The 18211-nt window shown below is 39.0% G+C and overlaps 1 protein-coding gene across 3 annotated transcripts; it reads right to left on the reverse strand.

Moving 5' to 3' along the window:
- Positions 1 to 6059: 6059 nt before the first annotated feature.
- Positions 6060 to 18149, reverse strand: CTSK (cathepsin K). Of its 3 annotated transcripts, XM_027097769.1 has the most exons (8): positions 16827 to 18149; positions 15102 to 15225; positions 14495 to 14617; positions 14257 to 14409; positions 12560 to 12778; positions 9023 to 9188; positions 8653 to 8758; positions 6060 to 6746 (listed from the first exon to the last, which is right to left on the reverse strand). In XM_027097769.1, the coding sequence occupies exons 2-8, from the start codon at positions 15222 to 15224 to the stop codon at positions 6647 to 6649; spliced, it is 990 nt and encodes a 329-aa protein (XP_026953570.1). In that variant the 5' UTR covers position 15225; positions 16827 to 18149; the 3' UTR covers positions 6060 to 6646. The 3 variants fall into 3 exon arrangements, with proteins under 3 accessions (XP_026953570.1, XP_026953568.1, XP_026953569.1); XM_027097767.1 differs by lacking the exon at positions 16827 to 18149 and having other exon boundaries at positions 15102 to 16460; XM_027097768.1 differs by lacking the exons at positions 8653 to 8758; positions 16827 to 18149 and having other exon boundaries at positions 15102 to 16463.
- Between the last annotated feature and the right edge of the window lie 62 nt (positions 18150 to 18211).

Raw genomic sequence — 18211 nt, forward strand, 5'->3', positions numbered from 1 at the left:
GTAGGTGGGCTCCAGGTTAGGCATTTACAATCAGCCTCCTGTTTGCCCTCCAAAATGGAAGTAACAACAGAAACAGGGTAAATAGCCAGGCTTTGTCTCTTGTGGACACCTTAAGATAACAGTCATGGCACTAACAAAGAGGGGCAAAACCTCGTTTGAGTAAAGGATCAAGAGTCTCAGCTTCCCCCCCTCTCGTTGGGGCAAGGGAGACACTATACATGCGCAGAAAGGCTCCTTCGGGGGTCAAAAGTCCGGGGACAATGCCAGGCCATAATGAGTCTTGCTTCTCCCAGATGCCTTTTCATCGAGATCCATCTAGGCTGAGAGGTATGTGTGCACCTAGGGGGCGGGTCCTGAAACAAATAAGCCAGGGGGGACAGGATTGGCCAGAAGGAAGACAAAGACCCCGAAGAACTGCCCTATATAAATGACTTAATAGCCTCTTTACTGCTTAACTTAACTCACAACTTTTACCTTGTGTGTTTTTCTTTAAGTCGACACAGGAAAGAAGACCTTAGGCTATAAGTGTCCAGAGGTGAAGAATTAGATTCTTGAAGTCCGTGGACAAACTTAGTTTGTAAGTATTATGAAGGCTGTCATTGACTCATAAAGGCTTTTCAATGGCATTAGAGCCTAAAGGTTCAGCAAAAAGGATATGTACTGTAAAAAAATAAAATTTCCCAGGAGTATTATAATACCTGTGCCACTAAAAGTTAATGGGCTGGACTTCCCTGGTGGTGCAGTACTTAAGAATCCGCCTGCCAGTGCAGGGGACACGGGTTCAATCTCTGGTCCGGGAAGATCCCACGTGATGCAGAGCAACTAAGCCCGTACACCACAACTACTGAGCCTGCGCTCTAGAGCCTAAAAGCCACAACTACTGAGCCCGCATGCCACAACTACTGAAGCCCGTGTGCCTAGAGCCCATGCTCTGCAACAAGAGAAGCCACTGCAATGAGAAGCCCGCACACCACAACTAGAGAAAGCCCACGCGCAGCAAGGAAGACCAAAAGCAGCCAAAACTAAACAAATAAAATTAAATTTAAAAAAGTTACTGGGCTGTCACTTGTAAGTTTTCATTTACTCCTCACAACATCTATGAAGGATAATGAGAAATAGAGTATATTGTGGTAGCTAAGAGCACTAGGACCTTGGATTCAGAAAGAGCAAGCAATTGGCCAAATCCAGAGCATGAGAGAGTCTACTGGACAAATGACCTGGCTTCTCCATAAAATCAATTACAAGGGAAAAAAAAGTATGTGTGTCTGGGGGGAGTGTAGGGTGAGGAGGTGACTGTCAAAGAATACAGTAGACTTAACAACTAAATGCAGTGTGTAACACTGTTTGGATACTAATTTGAGTAAATGAACAGTAAAAAGACACCTTAAACAATTGGAGAGGCTTTTAAATGGACTAAATATTAAATGATATTGAGAAATAATTATTAATTTTGTTGGATGTGCTAATGGCATGGTGGTTATATTAAAAAATTTCTGACTCAGAGATGTATAATGAGGGATTACACATAATCCCTCATTATATGAGTAAAGTAGTATCCAGGATTTGCTTTAAAATACTGAAAAAAAAATGAGGCGGGATAGATGAAACAAGACTGGAAAATGTTGATAATTGTTAACACTGGATGATGGGTACATGGCGCCTCACTCTACTACTCTCTCTCACCTTTCATATATATGTTTAAAATATTCTATAACCAAGTTAAAAATAAAAATAAAAAATAAAATATATAAAAGGAGAGAGAGAAACAAAAAAGACTTGGTCTGCTTCCTGGCTCAGCCTCTTACTAGCTAGGTTACCTTGGGGAAGCTATTCGATATCTGTAAAATGGCAATAATAAGGATATGTAAAGCATTTAACACAGTATGGGCTGCATAGTTAAGCTCAATAAATGTTAGCTAATGTTGTTATCATGAAAGAAATATGTAATAACAGATTTGATTTACAGTAATTTTAAAACTTCTTTGTGTCAAAATATCAATCATTAATTACAGTATAATTTGTAACTGAGAACACTGGAAACAATATAGATGTTCATTTACTGGAGTTTAATTAAATAAATTATATACATTTTTATAAGGGAATTTCATGCATCTATAAAAATAATCATATTTCTAAGTCAAGACCTATCAATTCTATCACTTAGCATCATTTGGAGATATTACATAATGCAAACAGACAAGAAAGAAATTAGAGGTAAAAACGAGAAAGAAAATGGTAAAATTTACCTCTGTGGATGATATGCTTACATACTCAAAAAAAAAAATCAAAAGAATCAACTGAAAAATGTATAAACCAAAAGAGAATTCAAGGTAAGGTAGCTGAGTACAAAAACTAATATAATAGAAATCAATAGCTTTCAAATATACATCCAATTAAAAATTATATTGGAAAAGACCCCATTTAAACTGCAAAAATAAAAGATAAACTCCCTAGAAAAGAGGTTAGCAAGAAATGGGCAATATCTATAAGAAGGGCACAAAAGAATACTTGACAAAATATAAAGGCACCTCTTATTCTTAGATAGGAAGGTTCAATAGTATAAAGAGGTCAATTTTCCCTAATTAGAGATATAAATTTAATGTCATCCAAATAAAAATACCAGCAGAATTTTAGACAACTTGACAAGCTAATTCAATAGATCACATGGAAAAAATAAAAAGCAAGAATCTTCAGGAAAAAAATCTAAAAAAAGAGAGTAATAAGGGGAAGACTAACCTGACTAGATATTAAAACATTATAAATGTGTGATACTGGCCAAGGATAGATATACATATTGATGTACCAGAATAGAAAATCTAGAAATAAACCCAAATACATACAGGAATGAAATAAATTTGTTGCCCACATATCCATACAAAAGGAAGTTCTAAGGGATGTTCTTTAGGCAGAAAGACAAAAAAAAAGAAATCAAAATAATAGAAATGTGTAAATTTGCCTAGTTGGAAGTCAGACATCTCTCAAGCTTGTCTTTGGTCTTTACAAAGCTCAACAAAAACTACTTGCAGATTATCGAATGTGGTCTCTCATGCCTATACATTTCAGTATACTGTTCTTTGTGTCTGAATGCCATTTTACAGCTCCCAATCTGCCAAACCCATACCCAAGCTTCAAAAAAGTTCAGGAGTCATTCTTCCATTAAGTATTCTTTCTTTGAGAAGAAATAGAGTATGTGCAGTGTCTCCTAAATGTTGATTTTCCAATTTCTTGCATCTCCATTTTGTTCTTCATCTGTTATTTGTTCTTTACACCACTGCCAGAGGAATACTGCTAAAATATAGATCTGATAGTGTCTTTCTCCTACTAAAAAATATTTGATGCCCACTAAATGCCTGAGTGTCTATAAAATAAAATATGAACTTCTAGGGACATGAGAGGCTTTCAAGGCCTTCCAGGACTCACCTCCAACCTACTTTCTGTCCTCAGCTCTACCATGTATATGAATGTGCACCCTATATTTAGAGCCACTGCAGCTCTTACCATTCACACACACAGCTTTCTTGGTGCCTTTGCTCACCCAGATCCTTCAGCCTGATATGCCGCCCTCCCTCCTCTAACCCTACTCCTCACCCCCAACCCAAATCTCTCCAATCCCTCATCCACTCCAATCCCTAATCTTCTCTGCTCACTGAGATTTTTCAAAGCTGTTTTCAATGAAACCACATCTAAAATCGATTAAGAATGACTCATTCCTGAGCTTCCATAATTCATGTTTATTTTATTATGGTTGATATTATTAATAATATTGATATCAGTTGTTTATATGCCTGTCACTAGTCTATAACATTCATAGAAGTCAGGGCCATGTCTTACTAATTTGTTTCATCCTGGTAGCTTTAAATACACTGCTTACCACATGGTAATAAATACTGACACACAAAAATAAATAATTTTTGCACAGCAAGAAATAAAGTAGCGCCTGACACATGGTAAGCATTCAATAAATGTGAACTCTTTCTAGTGGTAATAACAGATGCTCAATAAATGTTCTGTGAAAAATGGCAAAACCAGTTGTGCTGATTTATTATTAGCCAGCTAAGTTCTTTTAGAATTGATACTGCTCGGGAATCATTATGAAGAGTTTCAATCTCCTCTTTTGGTGATAGCAAAATTTTAGGTTCCAGAACCTCAGAAAGGGCATTAAGATATTTTTCAAGACATAGGTTCATGTGTCACTTAATCTGGTCCCCATACAGATAGAATTAAATATTGAAATACTTTTATATCCATTTAATCCCTGAAACTTAGTATAATTCTTTTTTTTTTACATTTTTCTGTTTTTAATAGATGAAAGATTTACAAAATCATAATTAGTCTCCTTCAGCAGCTAGTGTGGCCAAGACAAATCATATCAAAAGTACTTGTCAACTTACTTCCTGTAGACTAGAGGATAAACAAGTCTTTTCGTTTTTTTTAATTTCTTTTTTTTTAACTTTTCAAGATAAATAAAGTATACATTATTAGGACTTTTCACAGCCAAAAGTCAGTTTTTCACTTCCATTCCACGTGGAAATTTTTGCTGTGGCTTATTTGTTTTCACAGTTGTATGATATTCCGTAGCATATCTGTTTCACAATATATTCATCCATTTTTCTCTTGCTGTACATTTAGATTGTTCTAGGTTCTTTTCCTCTTTCAAATAATTCTGCAATGCATTCTTCTGTGTGTCTCCTTATGCACATGTGGGAATGTCTCTAAAGATGGGTAAGTACTTCATCTTTTTTTTTTTAAAATATATTTATTTATTTATTTGTTTGTTTAGCTGCTTTGGGTTTTTGTTGCAACGCCCTGGCTTTCTCTATGAGATCAGGCATCTTTTCCTGTATTCATTGGCTTTTTAGATTTCTTCTGTGGATTGCCTGTTTGTGTCTTTTGCCTAATTTTCTATTATTTGTTTTTATCTCATCAATCTGTAGTTTGTTTGTTTTTACATATACGTTCTAGATACTAGTCTTCTGTTATTTATAGGCTATGCCTGTTCAGGTCCTCCAAGAAGCAGACACCAAGAGGGAATTAGAAGTGTAAGACAATTACTGGGGGTCAGTGCTTCTGAAGGGTAATGGGAAAAGGAACAGGAGTGGTTGAGAAGAATCTTTAGACCCCAGTGCAGCTCTTGATACCGTCTCATTGCGGCTTCTCCTTTGTCTTTGGATGTGGGGTATCTTTTTTGGTGAGTTCCACTGTCTTCCTGTCGATGATTGTTCAGCAGTTAGTTGTGATTCCGGTGCTCTCGCAAGAGGGAGTGAGCGCACGTCCTTCTACTCCACCATCTTGAACCAGTCTCTTAGTACAATTCTTAATACTGAGTAAGCACTTTAAAAATGTTGGTTGTAAATATCCATCAACAGATGAATGGATAAAGAAGAAGTGGCACATATATACAATGGAATATTACTCAGCCATAGAAAGAAATGAAATTGGGTTATTTGTAGTGAGGTGGATGGACCTAGAGTCTGTCAGACAGAGTGAAGTCAGAAAGAGAAAAACAAATACCATATGCTAACACATATATATGGAATCTAAAAAAAAAAAATGTTCATCTCACTGATGAAACTGCAGGGCAGGAATAAAAACGTAGACATAGAGAATGGACTTGAGGACACAGCGGGAGAGGGGGAAGCTGGGGTGAAGTGAGAGTAGCATCTACATATATACACTACCAAATGTAAAATAGTTAGCTAGTGGGAAGCAGCAGCATAGCACAGGGAGATCAGCTCGGTGCTTTGCAGTGACCTAGAGGGGTGGGATAGGGAGGATGGGAGGGAGGCTCAAGAGGGAGGGGATATGGGGATATATGTATGCATATGGCTGATTCACTTTGTTGTACAACAGAAACTAACACAGTATTGTGAAGCAATTATACTCCAATAAAGATCTATTAAAAAAATAATAAAAATGTTGAAGGAATGAACAAATAAATGAATTAGGACAAATTGTTTATGCAGCAGAATCTCCAGACAAATTGTGAACACATCACATATAAGGAATATGTTTTGTTCATCTTTTTGTCTCCAGCACCTAGCATGGTATCTGACACAAAATGAACGTTTACTAAATAGCTATTTATTAAATTAGAGATAAGCGATAAATACAGTTTACTTTATAAATGCAAAGAAGGAAAAACAAAACACATTTGTTGTATCATGTAACCTTGTACCAAAGATTTATGAATAGATTTATTAATGGGGTGGAATTTCTACCTTGAAGATATAGAAGTAAATGTGGAGACTGAGAAGTCAGGTCACCTTAGTCCTCTAGAGTGGTTAAAGCTAACTAGTCCCTGTGAATGAGAATCTAGCCTAGCTGAAGATCTCTAGCCTCTATTTACACAGCATTGGCCCCAGGACAACACAGTCAGGGCAGGTTGTGGTCACATCTCTTAGCCTAAGAATGCATACCTGTTAGGGAAATTTCCTATTTCTAATGAAAAAATAAAGACCTTGGGTGGAGAGAAGAAACGTAGTAGGAGTGTCACTTGAAGCACAAACAAACATGGAAACTGAACAGACAATCTCTGTATCATTACATCTTCTTCAAGAAAGGCACACCAATTCCCTTCCAAGGTATATCAGTATGTTGCACCATTGTGGAAGGAATGGAAGAGCAGGATGGGGTTGCCTGGCTGAAGTCACATCTTGGGGAAGCTGGCCAGGTTGGCAATGCCACAAGCGTTGTTCTTATTCCGGGCCATGAGGATATAGCCTTTGTTCCCCCAGTTTTCTCCCCAGCTGTAGGACCAAGCAAGGAAAATACTTAGTACCCTCAGTTTATTCAATAAAATATTTACTGAGTATTGTACCTGAGTATAGGTACTGATGTTTTACAAAAATGAATAAGACAGTTTTTACCTTTAAACAGTTTAAAGTCAAGAAATGGAGGCATAGTGCTATAGGAGAAATTGCTTCTGACCAAGGGGATCAAAAAGGGCTTAAGAAAAAGGTGGCATTTGAGCTGAGCCCAAAGGCGGATAGAATTTGGACCTGTGGAAATGGAAGCCAGCAGGGGAGTGTGAAATGAGTAACAGAGGCAGGAAAGCATGCGACATGTGTTAGGATCATGTAGCTGAAAAACAGGGTGCTTGACAGGGTGTAGCGGGAGATCAGGTTGAGTGATCTTTATTGCCAGGCTAAAGAGTTTGACTCTCTGGCCCATGATAGTAGAGGAGACACTGAAGTTTTCTGATTGGGAGAGTAAAATCATTCAACTTGTGTTTTATGAAGACTAATCTTGAAAACGTGAGTCTAGAGCATAAGAAAGAGGCAAGAGAGGCTGAAGTTGGTGATCTTGGTTTCATAGAAGAAATGAATGAAACTATGAGAATTGATGAGATTGCTAAGGAGTCAAGTGGAGAGACTGGAAGATTAGATACAGGTAGACAAAGACAGAGACAGAGACAGACAGAGAGAGGGAAGATTGGTCTATACATCTTCCTAAATTGTTTTCATGAGTTTTTTGTCCTTTTTCCCCAACCAGAAAATTCACCAGTTACCCGGTACATTTTACTTAAGACCTTTACCCTACCGCTGTTCCCTTCTCCAGGGGTCCCCAATGATCCTGATCCTGCCTAGGTGTGTCCTTTATTCTTCCCAGCTCTCTTGGCAGTTGATCAAGAAAGGAAAGGGTAAGTGCTTGCGCTGGGAGTCAAGAAAGGGAGAACACAAGACAGAAGCTGTGGGAGAAGGAACATCCTCTTAGAAAGGTGCTCAGGTTCACTCTTAATTGGGACTGTGATATAAAAAGTTGCTTCAGGTTTGAAGCAACTCCCAGCCTTACATTCTATCCTGCCAGCCCTCCAGGCAGCAAATCCAACTTGGTTATACTACTGCATTGGCCTGTGCACTCCCCAGAGTCTAGGACCCCTGCTCTTTGGAGGGCACCAAGGACAGAAAATTTAATCAGGGCTACTGCTAGGCTGGTGTTGACCAATGAGGAAAGAAAAAGAATAACTACCCTAAATCTGCGCCCCTACAAAGTCACAAGGGGCTAAAGAGAAATGGGGAGCCAACTACTAATAACGTGTAGTTTTATTTGTTCCCAATAATAGAGAGGGAAACACTAATTTTTGTTGTTGTTGCTCATATCCACTTTCTGAAAAGCATTTCTCTTCACAGACTTCAAAATCTTTGGCCAGTTCTTATATATGTCTATCCTAAGTGTATCTGGAAGGGCAAAAAGCTGCACAAGAGGATACTAAACTTTTACTTTGTTTATACTGTACCCTAGTGCTTACAGACAGACTGATGATGGAAACCTCTCTAAAAAATCAATCACATTAGAGAGAAAAGAAAGAAAAAAATATAATTCCAAAGCTCCTGCTGGTTCTTGGTGCTACTTTATGTTCTCATTTAGCTAGGTCTGTCTTTCTTAGGGGGCAATGAGATCACTGAAGACAGACATCTGCTCATGTGTTTGTGTATGTGACTAAGTACCTTGAACATATAGCAGCTGCCCAACACATACCTTTAGTACTCTTGTCTGGTCATTAAATGTTAGAATTAATAGCCTCTGATTGGGAAGGTAGAATTGAAACATCTGAGAAAACTTTCTCTTGATTTAAAAGAAAGAAAGGAATATTGGGAAGTTGGAGTTGAGGGTGAGTGTTAAGAGGATGACATGTAGTGTTCCCATCATTACCTGTTTTTAATTATCCAGTGCTTGTTTCCCTTCTGGATCCCGTATCCCACTGCCAAAACTGCATGGTTCAGATTATCACTATTGCAGTTTTCATCGTAATACACACCTAGGAAACAAACTATCAAGGTGAAGATTTCTGCAATCCAAGGGTCGCCCTGTGAGATCTCCCACTCTAGGGGACCCTCTGTAGAATCCCATTCCAGTCAGGAGGGCTTACAAAAGAGATGCTCTGTGCTGTGGCAGCTGTTTCTCCCTGGCAGACTCAGTCTTTATGGAAACAAGTACTGAAAATGCTCAGTACCCTTTGAGAAGCTGCCCAGCCCACGTCATAAGAGAAGGTTGATTGTGCCCCATAGGAACAGTGCCTTACCTTTTCTGTAAAACTGGAAGGAGGTCAGGCTTGCATCAATGGCCACAGAGATGGGTCCCACTCGGGCCACTGCCCTCTTCAGGGCTTTTTCATTTCCCTCAGGGATCTCTCTGTACCCTCTGCACTTAGCTGCCTTGCCTGTTGGGTTGTACATACAACTTTCATCCTGGAAAAAACAGGTTGAAATAGGACTAGGACTAAGCAACAGGCAGTGAATCAGTGAGTGAGGAATTCTGCCAATGTTTTGGGTGATGTCAGTGCACTAACAGGGGAAGCAGACTAGAGTCTCTAGAAAGGGTCTGTTCTCTCCTCACCATTTTAGAAACTATAAAGAAAAGAATATGAAAAGTGGATACCTTGTACCATACACAAAAATCAGCTCCAGGTGGTTTTAAAACATAAATGTGAAAGGAAACACTGTAAAACTTAAAAAAGATAATATTTTTTATTTCTACCTCAGGGTAGAGAAAGATTTCTGAAATAAGATTTTTTTAAAAGCACAAATCATCTTCCGGCAATGTAGTATGTGTGATCCTCGGTAGGCAGGGAGGCAGCAGCTGCTGTGTGGGGAGGAGGCCAAGGCCAAGACCCAGCTAGAGGGAGGACCTTGGCCCCATGCACATATAACAGGCAAAGAGTTCTGGCTGGACGCTTGTGCTCTCATGAGATAAAAGCACATAACATGACACTAAAACAAATTAATAAGGAACTTAGCAATTTAGCTTGTGAATTTCCAAAGTTATGTTTTGCAAGTCTAGTTAACGATGATATGTTTCATTGTCAAGCCACAATTATGGAATCTAATGGGAACCCACATCAAGGTGGTGTATTCTTTTTGGCAGTTCATTTTCCTACAGACTATCCCTTCAAAACCCTGAAGTTGCATCTACAAGAATACATTGTCTAAATATTAACAATAATGGCAGCAGTTGACATGATATTCTAAGATTACAGTAGTCTCCTGTCTTAATAATTTCTCAAGATTCCTTTATCTGCCATATGATCCAAACCCTTGATGCCTCCTAGCACCAAATATTGCATAGATCTACAAGTAAAATAAAGTATCTAGGGAATGGATTTGGAAGGATACCACGTGATGATACTTTAAAAATAACCTGTATTATGGCTGGAGGGAACTTAAATTACTGTATTATCTGGCTGCTGCCCTATCAGATCTCTTCTTTTTTTAAATTTTGTTTTTCTTTACCTCCTTCCATTCATTTACACGTTCATATAAGATGTTCTTTCAGTTTTGGACAATAACTGCTTTTAAAAACTGTAAAGTAGAAAAGAGAACAGTTGTCCAAGATTCAGAATGTTAAAAATGGAACACATGTTTTATATGGCTAATTCTTCATTTTAATTGATTATGAGACCAAAATCATTGCACATTTCTCTAAAATGCTGACGAGATCATCTGAGGGGGTAGGAGAACAGAGATTATAAGTCAATTGCTCCTTCTATTCCAAAATAGGGTTTCAAATGTTATGTAATTTTCCTTTAAATTATTCAGAGTTTCTGAGTTATTAGTTAAGCTGTCTCTCAACAAACTGGTTAATATAGTACTGAATAAATGATGCAAGCTGTCAATGGATAAGTGATCAACTACTAGCTCTAATAATATTTAAGTTATGTTTTTAATATAGTTAGACAACCCTTTAAATTGGTTGCCTGGATTAATCAATACAAAAAAAGTTATAAACATGAATCTGTTTTTTTGTATACACTGTTAGGATTTGTTTAATTTTTTTGATGTCAGGTGACAACAAAAAGTTGTCAGGAGAATATTTGACAGTTTAAAAAAGAATATTTTACCACGCCCAGGTTATCTCACTGACTGGCCTGATGTACTCAGAATTCAAAAGCTAACCTTGTAGGACAGCTTCAGTGTGCTGCGCCTTATGGCAGCAGCCCCAGGGTCAGATATGGACTGGGGACACAGCAGTTCTGAGAACTGTACACAGAGTAAAGAAAAAGCTTTCCACACACAACCTCCAACTTCTCTGACTTATTTACCTGACAGCTAAAAAAACCATAACATGGAATACTAATGGCATGACATTTACGAAATGAAGTAGTTTTGATGTGGCCAATGTCACGATGATGTGCTGAAGTGACATTACTATGTAGGTTGCTGAGTATCCAGTAAAATGGATCTGTTCAGTCATTTACATTAATGAGCATTTTTGTTGCAGGAGATACCATTTCAGATGACTAAACATGAATAAATAAAACTCGTTGTTACTGGATTTTTTAAAGGCACAAATTGCAAAAGAAAAAAATTAATAATTTTTCTACACTAAAATTAAAAACTTTTCTGGATTGAAAGACATCATAAAGAGAATGAAAAAAAAATAGACTCACAACACACATAGTATTAGTATCCAAATATCTTTTTAAAATTCCTAAAAATCAGTAAAAAGGAGAACACAACCTAAAGATGGGAAAAGATATAAACAGTCAATTCACTGAAGAAGAAATGCAAATGGCCAGATAAGCATACCAATGAAGAGATGAATCAATAGGATTTCTTATACTGTGCAGGTGGGAAATACAATTTTTTCCAAACACTTTGGTAAATAATTTGACATTATCTAGTAAAGAGGAAGATGCACATACCCCAAGACTCAGACAATTCTGTTACTAGATATTATATTCTGGTAAAGAAATTCTTGTACATGTGCATAGAAGACGTGCCCGGGAATGTTTGCAGCAGATAAACAGATCCAATAGATAGATCTTGGCTCTGCTACATAACTAGAGGTGTGAGTTTGAATATGCTATTTTATCTCCTTAAGTGTCAATGTCCTCACCTATAAAGTGAGGATAAGGGTAACTTACAGGGCTTTTATGAGGATTAAATGAGAGCATGCACTAAGTACATGGCTTAGCATATGGTAGCCATCATTTGTATTACTCAGCCTTGTTATCCCTGCTTCAAAGGCTCTTATTGCAAAGGCCCCATATTATATTATCTATCAACCCCATGTATATAAAAAGCCCTCAGATCTTCTTCCTTTTAGATAAGAAAGATCTTCCTATTACTAAAGACCTTATAGGAGGAAGTGAGTTGGTCTCTAAAACTGCAATAAATATGAAGCAACTTGCTTTTTACCTCATTTTATACATGTTAGCATGTTAACTTACATAATTTGCTTAAATGTTCCCCAAACCCACACTGAGATCATACAAAATAAGGCCAAGTGATTCATGAAATTAGCATGGTGGGCCTGGAGACTTGTGATGGGAGTGGAGGAATTGAGCAGAGTTACAGAGACTGACTCAGAGATCTATGGGATAACCTGTCCTCTGTTTTTTCTTCAGGGCAGAGAGGCAGATAGGAACCATGGTAGCCTAAGCTCCCCAAATTCTCCCAGACTGTGGGAATCTTCTTGGCCTCTGTGGGAAATTATCCCATCAAGAAGGCTGGATAGGGTAACAGAAAACAAGATTTCTGGACTTGTTTCCAGTACAAAATGTCATGCTGGGGAAGGAGGAGCCATTACAGAGCTGTATGACTGCATGGGACAGTCTCACCTGTCCAACATACGGGTAGGCATCTTCAGAGTCAATGCCCCGGTTCTTCTGCACATACTGGAAGGCATTGGTCATGTAGCCCCCTCCACAGCCATCATTCTCAGACACACAGTCCACCAGGTTCTGTGGACTCAGATTTAAGAGTTTGCCAGTTTTCTTCTTGAGTTGGCCCTCCAGGGCACCCACAGAGCTAAAAGCCCAACAGGAACCACACTGACCCTGAGAGGCATAACAGAGAAACTACCAGTCATTGCTGTTCGCACTTTCTGTTTCTTCCTTCTACCTGCCTGATGAAATTCCATATGTTTTATAAATTCCAGCACCTGTCCCCTTTGCTGTGAAGTCTTCCTATTTCCCTTCATTTAACCTTTGTTGCAGTGTTCTATTGCTATTGTTGCTATTGATAACTGTTGTTACTATTGTTACCATTAGCTGTAGTAAAGCAGAATACAGCTCTTCCTCCAATGAATCCATCATAAATTGAAAATATAGTAAGTCGAAAATACATTTAATACCCCTAACCTACTGAACATCAAAACTTAGCCTAGCCTACCGTAAATGTGCTCAGTACACTTACGTTAGCCTTCAGTTGGGTAAAACTATCTAACACAAAGCCTATTTTATAATAAAGTGTTGCATATCTCACATAATTTATTGAATACTGTACTGAAAGTGAAAAACAGACTGGTTGTAAGTGTATTGGTTGTTTACCCTCGTGATCATGTGGCTGACTGGGAGCAGCGGCTCTCTACCACAGGCCAAGATCAAGAAAAGGTTTCGTACCACATATCCTAGCCTGGGAAAAGATCAAAATTCAAAATTTGAAGTACAGTTTCTATGGAATGCCTATCACTTTCACACCATCATCAAGTCAAAAAATCATAAGGTGAACCATCAGAAGTTGGGGACCATCCGTACTGGTTTTGCAACACACTAGATGTGTAACCTTGGGTAAATTACTAAACCTCTCTGTACCTCACTTTCTTTATGTGTAAATTGTGGATAATTATAATATACTTAATGGAATTATGAGAATTTAAAAAGTTAATTCATGTAAAGGATGAATTATTATGTGTAATAATAATAATCTCTCCAAAAGTGCTAGCTATTATTATTAGTGTTTGTTCAGCTAGATTATACATTTTTCTTTCTTTCCTGTTCTATTTTTTAAAACTGGGGATTTCTTGAGGACACAGGTTATGTCTTAGTCATCTTGAATCTCTACTGCCTAGCACTATATCTGGTAGGTTCTGAAAAAAATGTGTTTGTTGAATGAATGTTAAATCAAGTGTTTATCTGGTGGATAAAATCAGCTTGTTAAGATTGTGGGAAAACTTACATTCTCATGGTGGTAAGAATGTAAGATCATACAAACTTTTTTGGAAAGGATTCTGTGACCTACTGATTCCAATTTTGGGATTTGTTTTGCATAAATATTTGTATCTATTCACAAAAATATATGCACACAGCTGCTTACAGCAACACTTTGTAGAAAAGAAAAAACAGAAATAACCTAAATCTACAAAAACAGATGATGAGTTAAATAACAGAATAGACTTTATTCTCTTAGCAGGGGGAGAGGTAACTTAATTCTTTGCCCTCTTTTTCTGATGCCCTCCTACCTTAAGAACAAAGAAGCAGAAGAACAGAGAGGTCATGCCAGTTTCCATGCCCACACCCAAGAGGAAGGAGGGTACCTGGTTTTTGACAGGAGTAACATATCCCTTCTTCCGATAATCAATAGAGTCTGGGCTGCCTTCCCAGTCTGGGATATAGAGGGTGTCATTACTGCGGGAATGAGAGGGGGGTATTTTGAGTCCAGTCATCTTCTGAACCACTTCTTCACTGGTCTGGGACAAAGAAGAAAGAGGCCAGGCATAAGCAGGGAACCAAGACAAACAGGGAAGGTAGACCAGGAGCTAAGGATCAACTCACCATATCCCCCAAATGGTTCATGGCCAGTTCATATGTATGGACACCAAGAGAGGCCTCGAGATTATGGATGGAAATATGCTTCAGGTTTTTTTCCCAAATTAAACGCCGAGAGATTTCATCCACCTAAACAGAGCATAGTCAGTATTGGCATAGACTGTGTCCTGTGTACAAAGTTATCTACATAATACTGTGGAGGTTTCTAGAAGAGGTTAAATTTACAGTCATAGAGGGTTTACAGTCTAGTTGGGGAACTGACCATGGGATTATTAAGAGCATGCAAAAGAAATATATAAAACAAATAATAGAATGCAAAGCTCTGGAGAGACATATAGGAAAATAATTGCTTACGGATTAATAGCATTAATCTGAGAAGGCTTCCCAAAAGAGAAATATAAGACAGTTATGAAGAAAAGGAAGGACAGGACTTGATGGAGGGTGAATTGAGGAGTAGTAATGGAAAGTATATGTTAACAGTTAGGGACCAGGGGCAGGTTTGCTTGGTTGTAGTGGTTAAAGTATTGGGGTTGAAGAAGGGAGTCTGGAAGCTAGGATTAGATGTCTCAGGTTCCAACCCTCCCACCATGTTCCCCTCCAGGTTCCCAGGCACCTTGCTGTTATACTGCTTTCTGTAGGTCTTCTTCCATAGCTCCCACTGGGTGTTCAGCATCTCCTCGGGGTACAGAGCAAGGCTCACCACAGGCAGCAGTAGTAGAACCTTGAGTCCCCACATCCTGGAGAAGGGGATAATTAGGGGACACTCTTCTATTTGCCCAGAGGTTCCTAACCTGGCTTGGGATGAGGAAATAGCTGGAACCATATTCTCAGACAGGTGGTTCTTAACCTTTGGGACTCATAGACTCCCACGACAAGCTAATAAAAAAATTTTCAACCCACTTTAGTCCCTCTTACCAGAAAAATGAATGCACACACAATAATTCTGGGGGGTTCATGAATCTGAAGTTAAGAACGCCTTCCTCTGGACCACGAGGCAGAGGAAAACTAGGCTTTATAAGGAAGGTAGACAGAGATTGAGGATGACTTCCATATGATAAAAACAGTGATAGTCAGGAGGGTTCTGGGTTTGGGTGGGACGCTGATACATCTGGTTACAAGTATTTTGACCTAGGGAGATTCAACACACACACACACACACATACACACACATATACACGCACATACACACACATACACTTGCACAGATAACCAGCAATGGGATAGAAAATGGACAATCAGGATGGGACAACACCTGTCTGCTCCAGTGTCCCCAGCAGACTTGGAGGAGATAGACAAGGTAAGTGCAGGGTGGGATGAGTGGGGTCGGAGAATACACAAAGGAGAGATTTTCAGCTAAGTTTTGCTTCCTGATCATTTCTTCAAGACATTCTTTTGTTCCTTGCCTAAATTCTGATACTTCTGATCTTGCTAGGAGAGGACAAGGGAAAAGCTGACAGCATTTCCTGTTCTCAAACTATGAGATGTTTACTGTCTCCTCAGTCACCTTATGCATTTCTTCCTCCTTTCTCTTCCTGCTTCTTCCTCAGGCAGGAAACTGTCCTAATCTCAACCAGCTGCTGTGGGCAGGAAAGTTTTTCTTTTTTTCTGACCAAAAAGCCCACAAAACCTCTGTGACTGCCTCACAGGACAAAAAGCCTCAGAACCAAAGTTTGTTAGAAGAATGTAAGAAAAGCAATGTTCTGTGATTATTAGATACACAGCTTTTCAGAAGTTTACTCTAGCTTCATTCACTTCTCGCAGTGTCTTGCTAATTTCATGTCCTCCATTTTAAGAGCAAGTTAATCTGCATCAAGCCACACAGCTTGCATAAATTTTGAATTTATAGTCCATTTTTGTGTAATCTTTGCAAACTGGCAAAATGTCCAGGAGGACGTTTAATATCTGGAGTGTTAAGGGCTTTGGGATGTCTCAAACAGTAGGAAGACCTTACTGAGCTACCACCTCCCTGCGCCACTCCTCCCCCCTGCTAGTAAGTTAACCCTTTTGGTACCTGCCCACCCACCCCCGCACCTCCCCCCCCCAAAAAAAAAACCAACCCTGAGAGGTCACTCCTTGAGGGATGGGTAAAGGATGCCCTATATTCTTTGCTTTCACTAATAACCATGTATACATACAAACAAACCGTAAAAGGAGTCCTAAAGATTTCCAGGCAAATTTTACTTAGCCAGGAAATAACCTAAGAAGGGCATCACTGTTTTCATCTGCAAAGCCTATAAAGTTCATTTTGATCCCCAAGTCACTACGTTCCTAATATTCCTTAAAATGGAGAACTGAAAGGAATGAGAAGCTAAAAGATCTAGGAAGTTGAAAATGTTACCTGCTGATGGGGATCTGTTCTCTGGGCTCGTCTCAGCAGAGAAGTGTGGATAATGTGGGCGGATGACTAGGGGTGCTGGATTTATTCCACCAGGATTGCGGAAGTCAACTGTAGCTGTTGGCTGGAAAATTTGGATGGGGAGGGCAGTGGAGATAGAAATGCTGAGAGAGGGGGATTAGGGAGGAGGGAAGGAGGCAGCAGATTTGCATCGTTTCTGTGTGCGCATGTGGAGCATGTGTGCCAGGGCAGAGAGTTAGGTATTTAGTTTCACGTGGCTGCCTGCCTTTGAGAGCAGACAAAAAAAATACCTCAATACATATTATCCAAGTTGCGGCTTACCTTCTCTTTCGTGGACAAAATATTATTACACTGGGGGATTACAACTTTCCAGTCCCTTTCCTGTTATTATTCATCTCTCCAACTTTGAAACCTCAGTTTTCCAATATGTCTGACCCTCACATGAGGGATGAGGAAATGAACACAAAAGGCTAGAAAAAAGTATGTAAGGGAAGTCACAGGCTCCAAAATCATTTGTATTTTATAAACTTGTTGACTAAAAGTTGTCATTGCTTCCAGGCAGGGGAATATCTTCCCCAGACTAACATGGTTTTGCTGAGGAAGGATACATCAAGAAATGTCCAGATGAAACCAGTTCTAAAAGTAACCAGAAACAGTATTCCTGGTTATTTATGACAGCACTTGAATCAATGCCATAAGCACTGACAAATTCACATGTGACTTCTTTGTTGCTACAACTCTCAGATGGTGGGATGATGAACATTATCTGTCTCAATTATTAAAATCCCCAATCCAGGTCCAGTCATATGAGCTTCACCAAATGCTTCCCTCAACATCCAGGCATGTGACAGATCATAAGAATCTAGTTCAGTCCCTAAACCACAACCCCAAACATTTTCTTCCATAAACAGATGTGTGCGAAGAGGAAAAGGGGTCCTGGGAACAAAAAGGATAACACATGGGATCTAGAGTCAGTTTCTAGCTGGATTACACACATAGACCCTCAAGAACACAGGCTTATGCTTATGGGTTTTTTAAATTTCCTAATGAAACACACTGTCCTAGAGGGAAACTAGGTCTAGACCTGAATAGTTTAAATTTCCCCATTCTTAATACCTTTAAATCCAGAAGTGCCCTATTGGTCTCAAGTCCCAACTTTCCCCCTCTCCCAAGGACTTGGGCAATCCCCCACCCCCATCCCATGGTCAGATGTTTCTGATGATTTTACTCAGAATGAGTCAAGATCAGGAGGACAACCAAGGAACGCTGAGTGATCAGAGCCCTATGATTTCTGATTCCTGAAATTATAGACATACTGTGCTTTTATGTTTGTATATTTGAAGCGCAAGCTATGGATTCAACTAGTT

This window comes from Aethalodelphis obliquidens, unplaced genomic scaffold, assembly GCF_003676395.1.
Source record: "Aethalodelphis obliquidens isolate GAN/ISIS:26980383/991018 unplaced genomic scaffold, ASM367639v1 scaffold116, whole genome shotgun sequence".
Classification (NCBI taxonomy): Eukaryota; Metazoa; Chordata; class Mammalia; order Artiodactyla; family Delphinidae; genus Aethalodelphis; species Aethalodelphis obliquidens.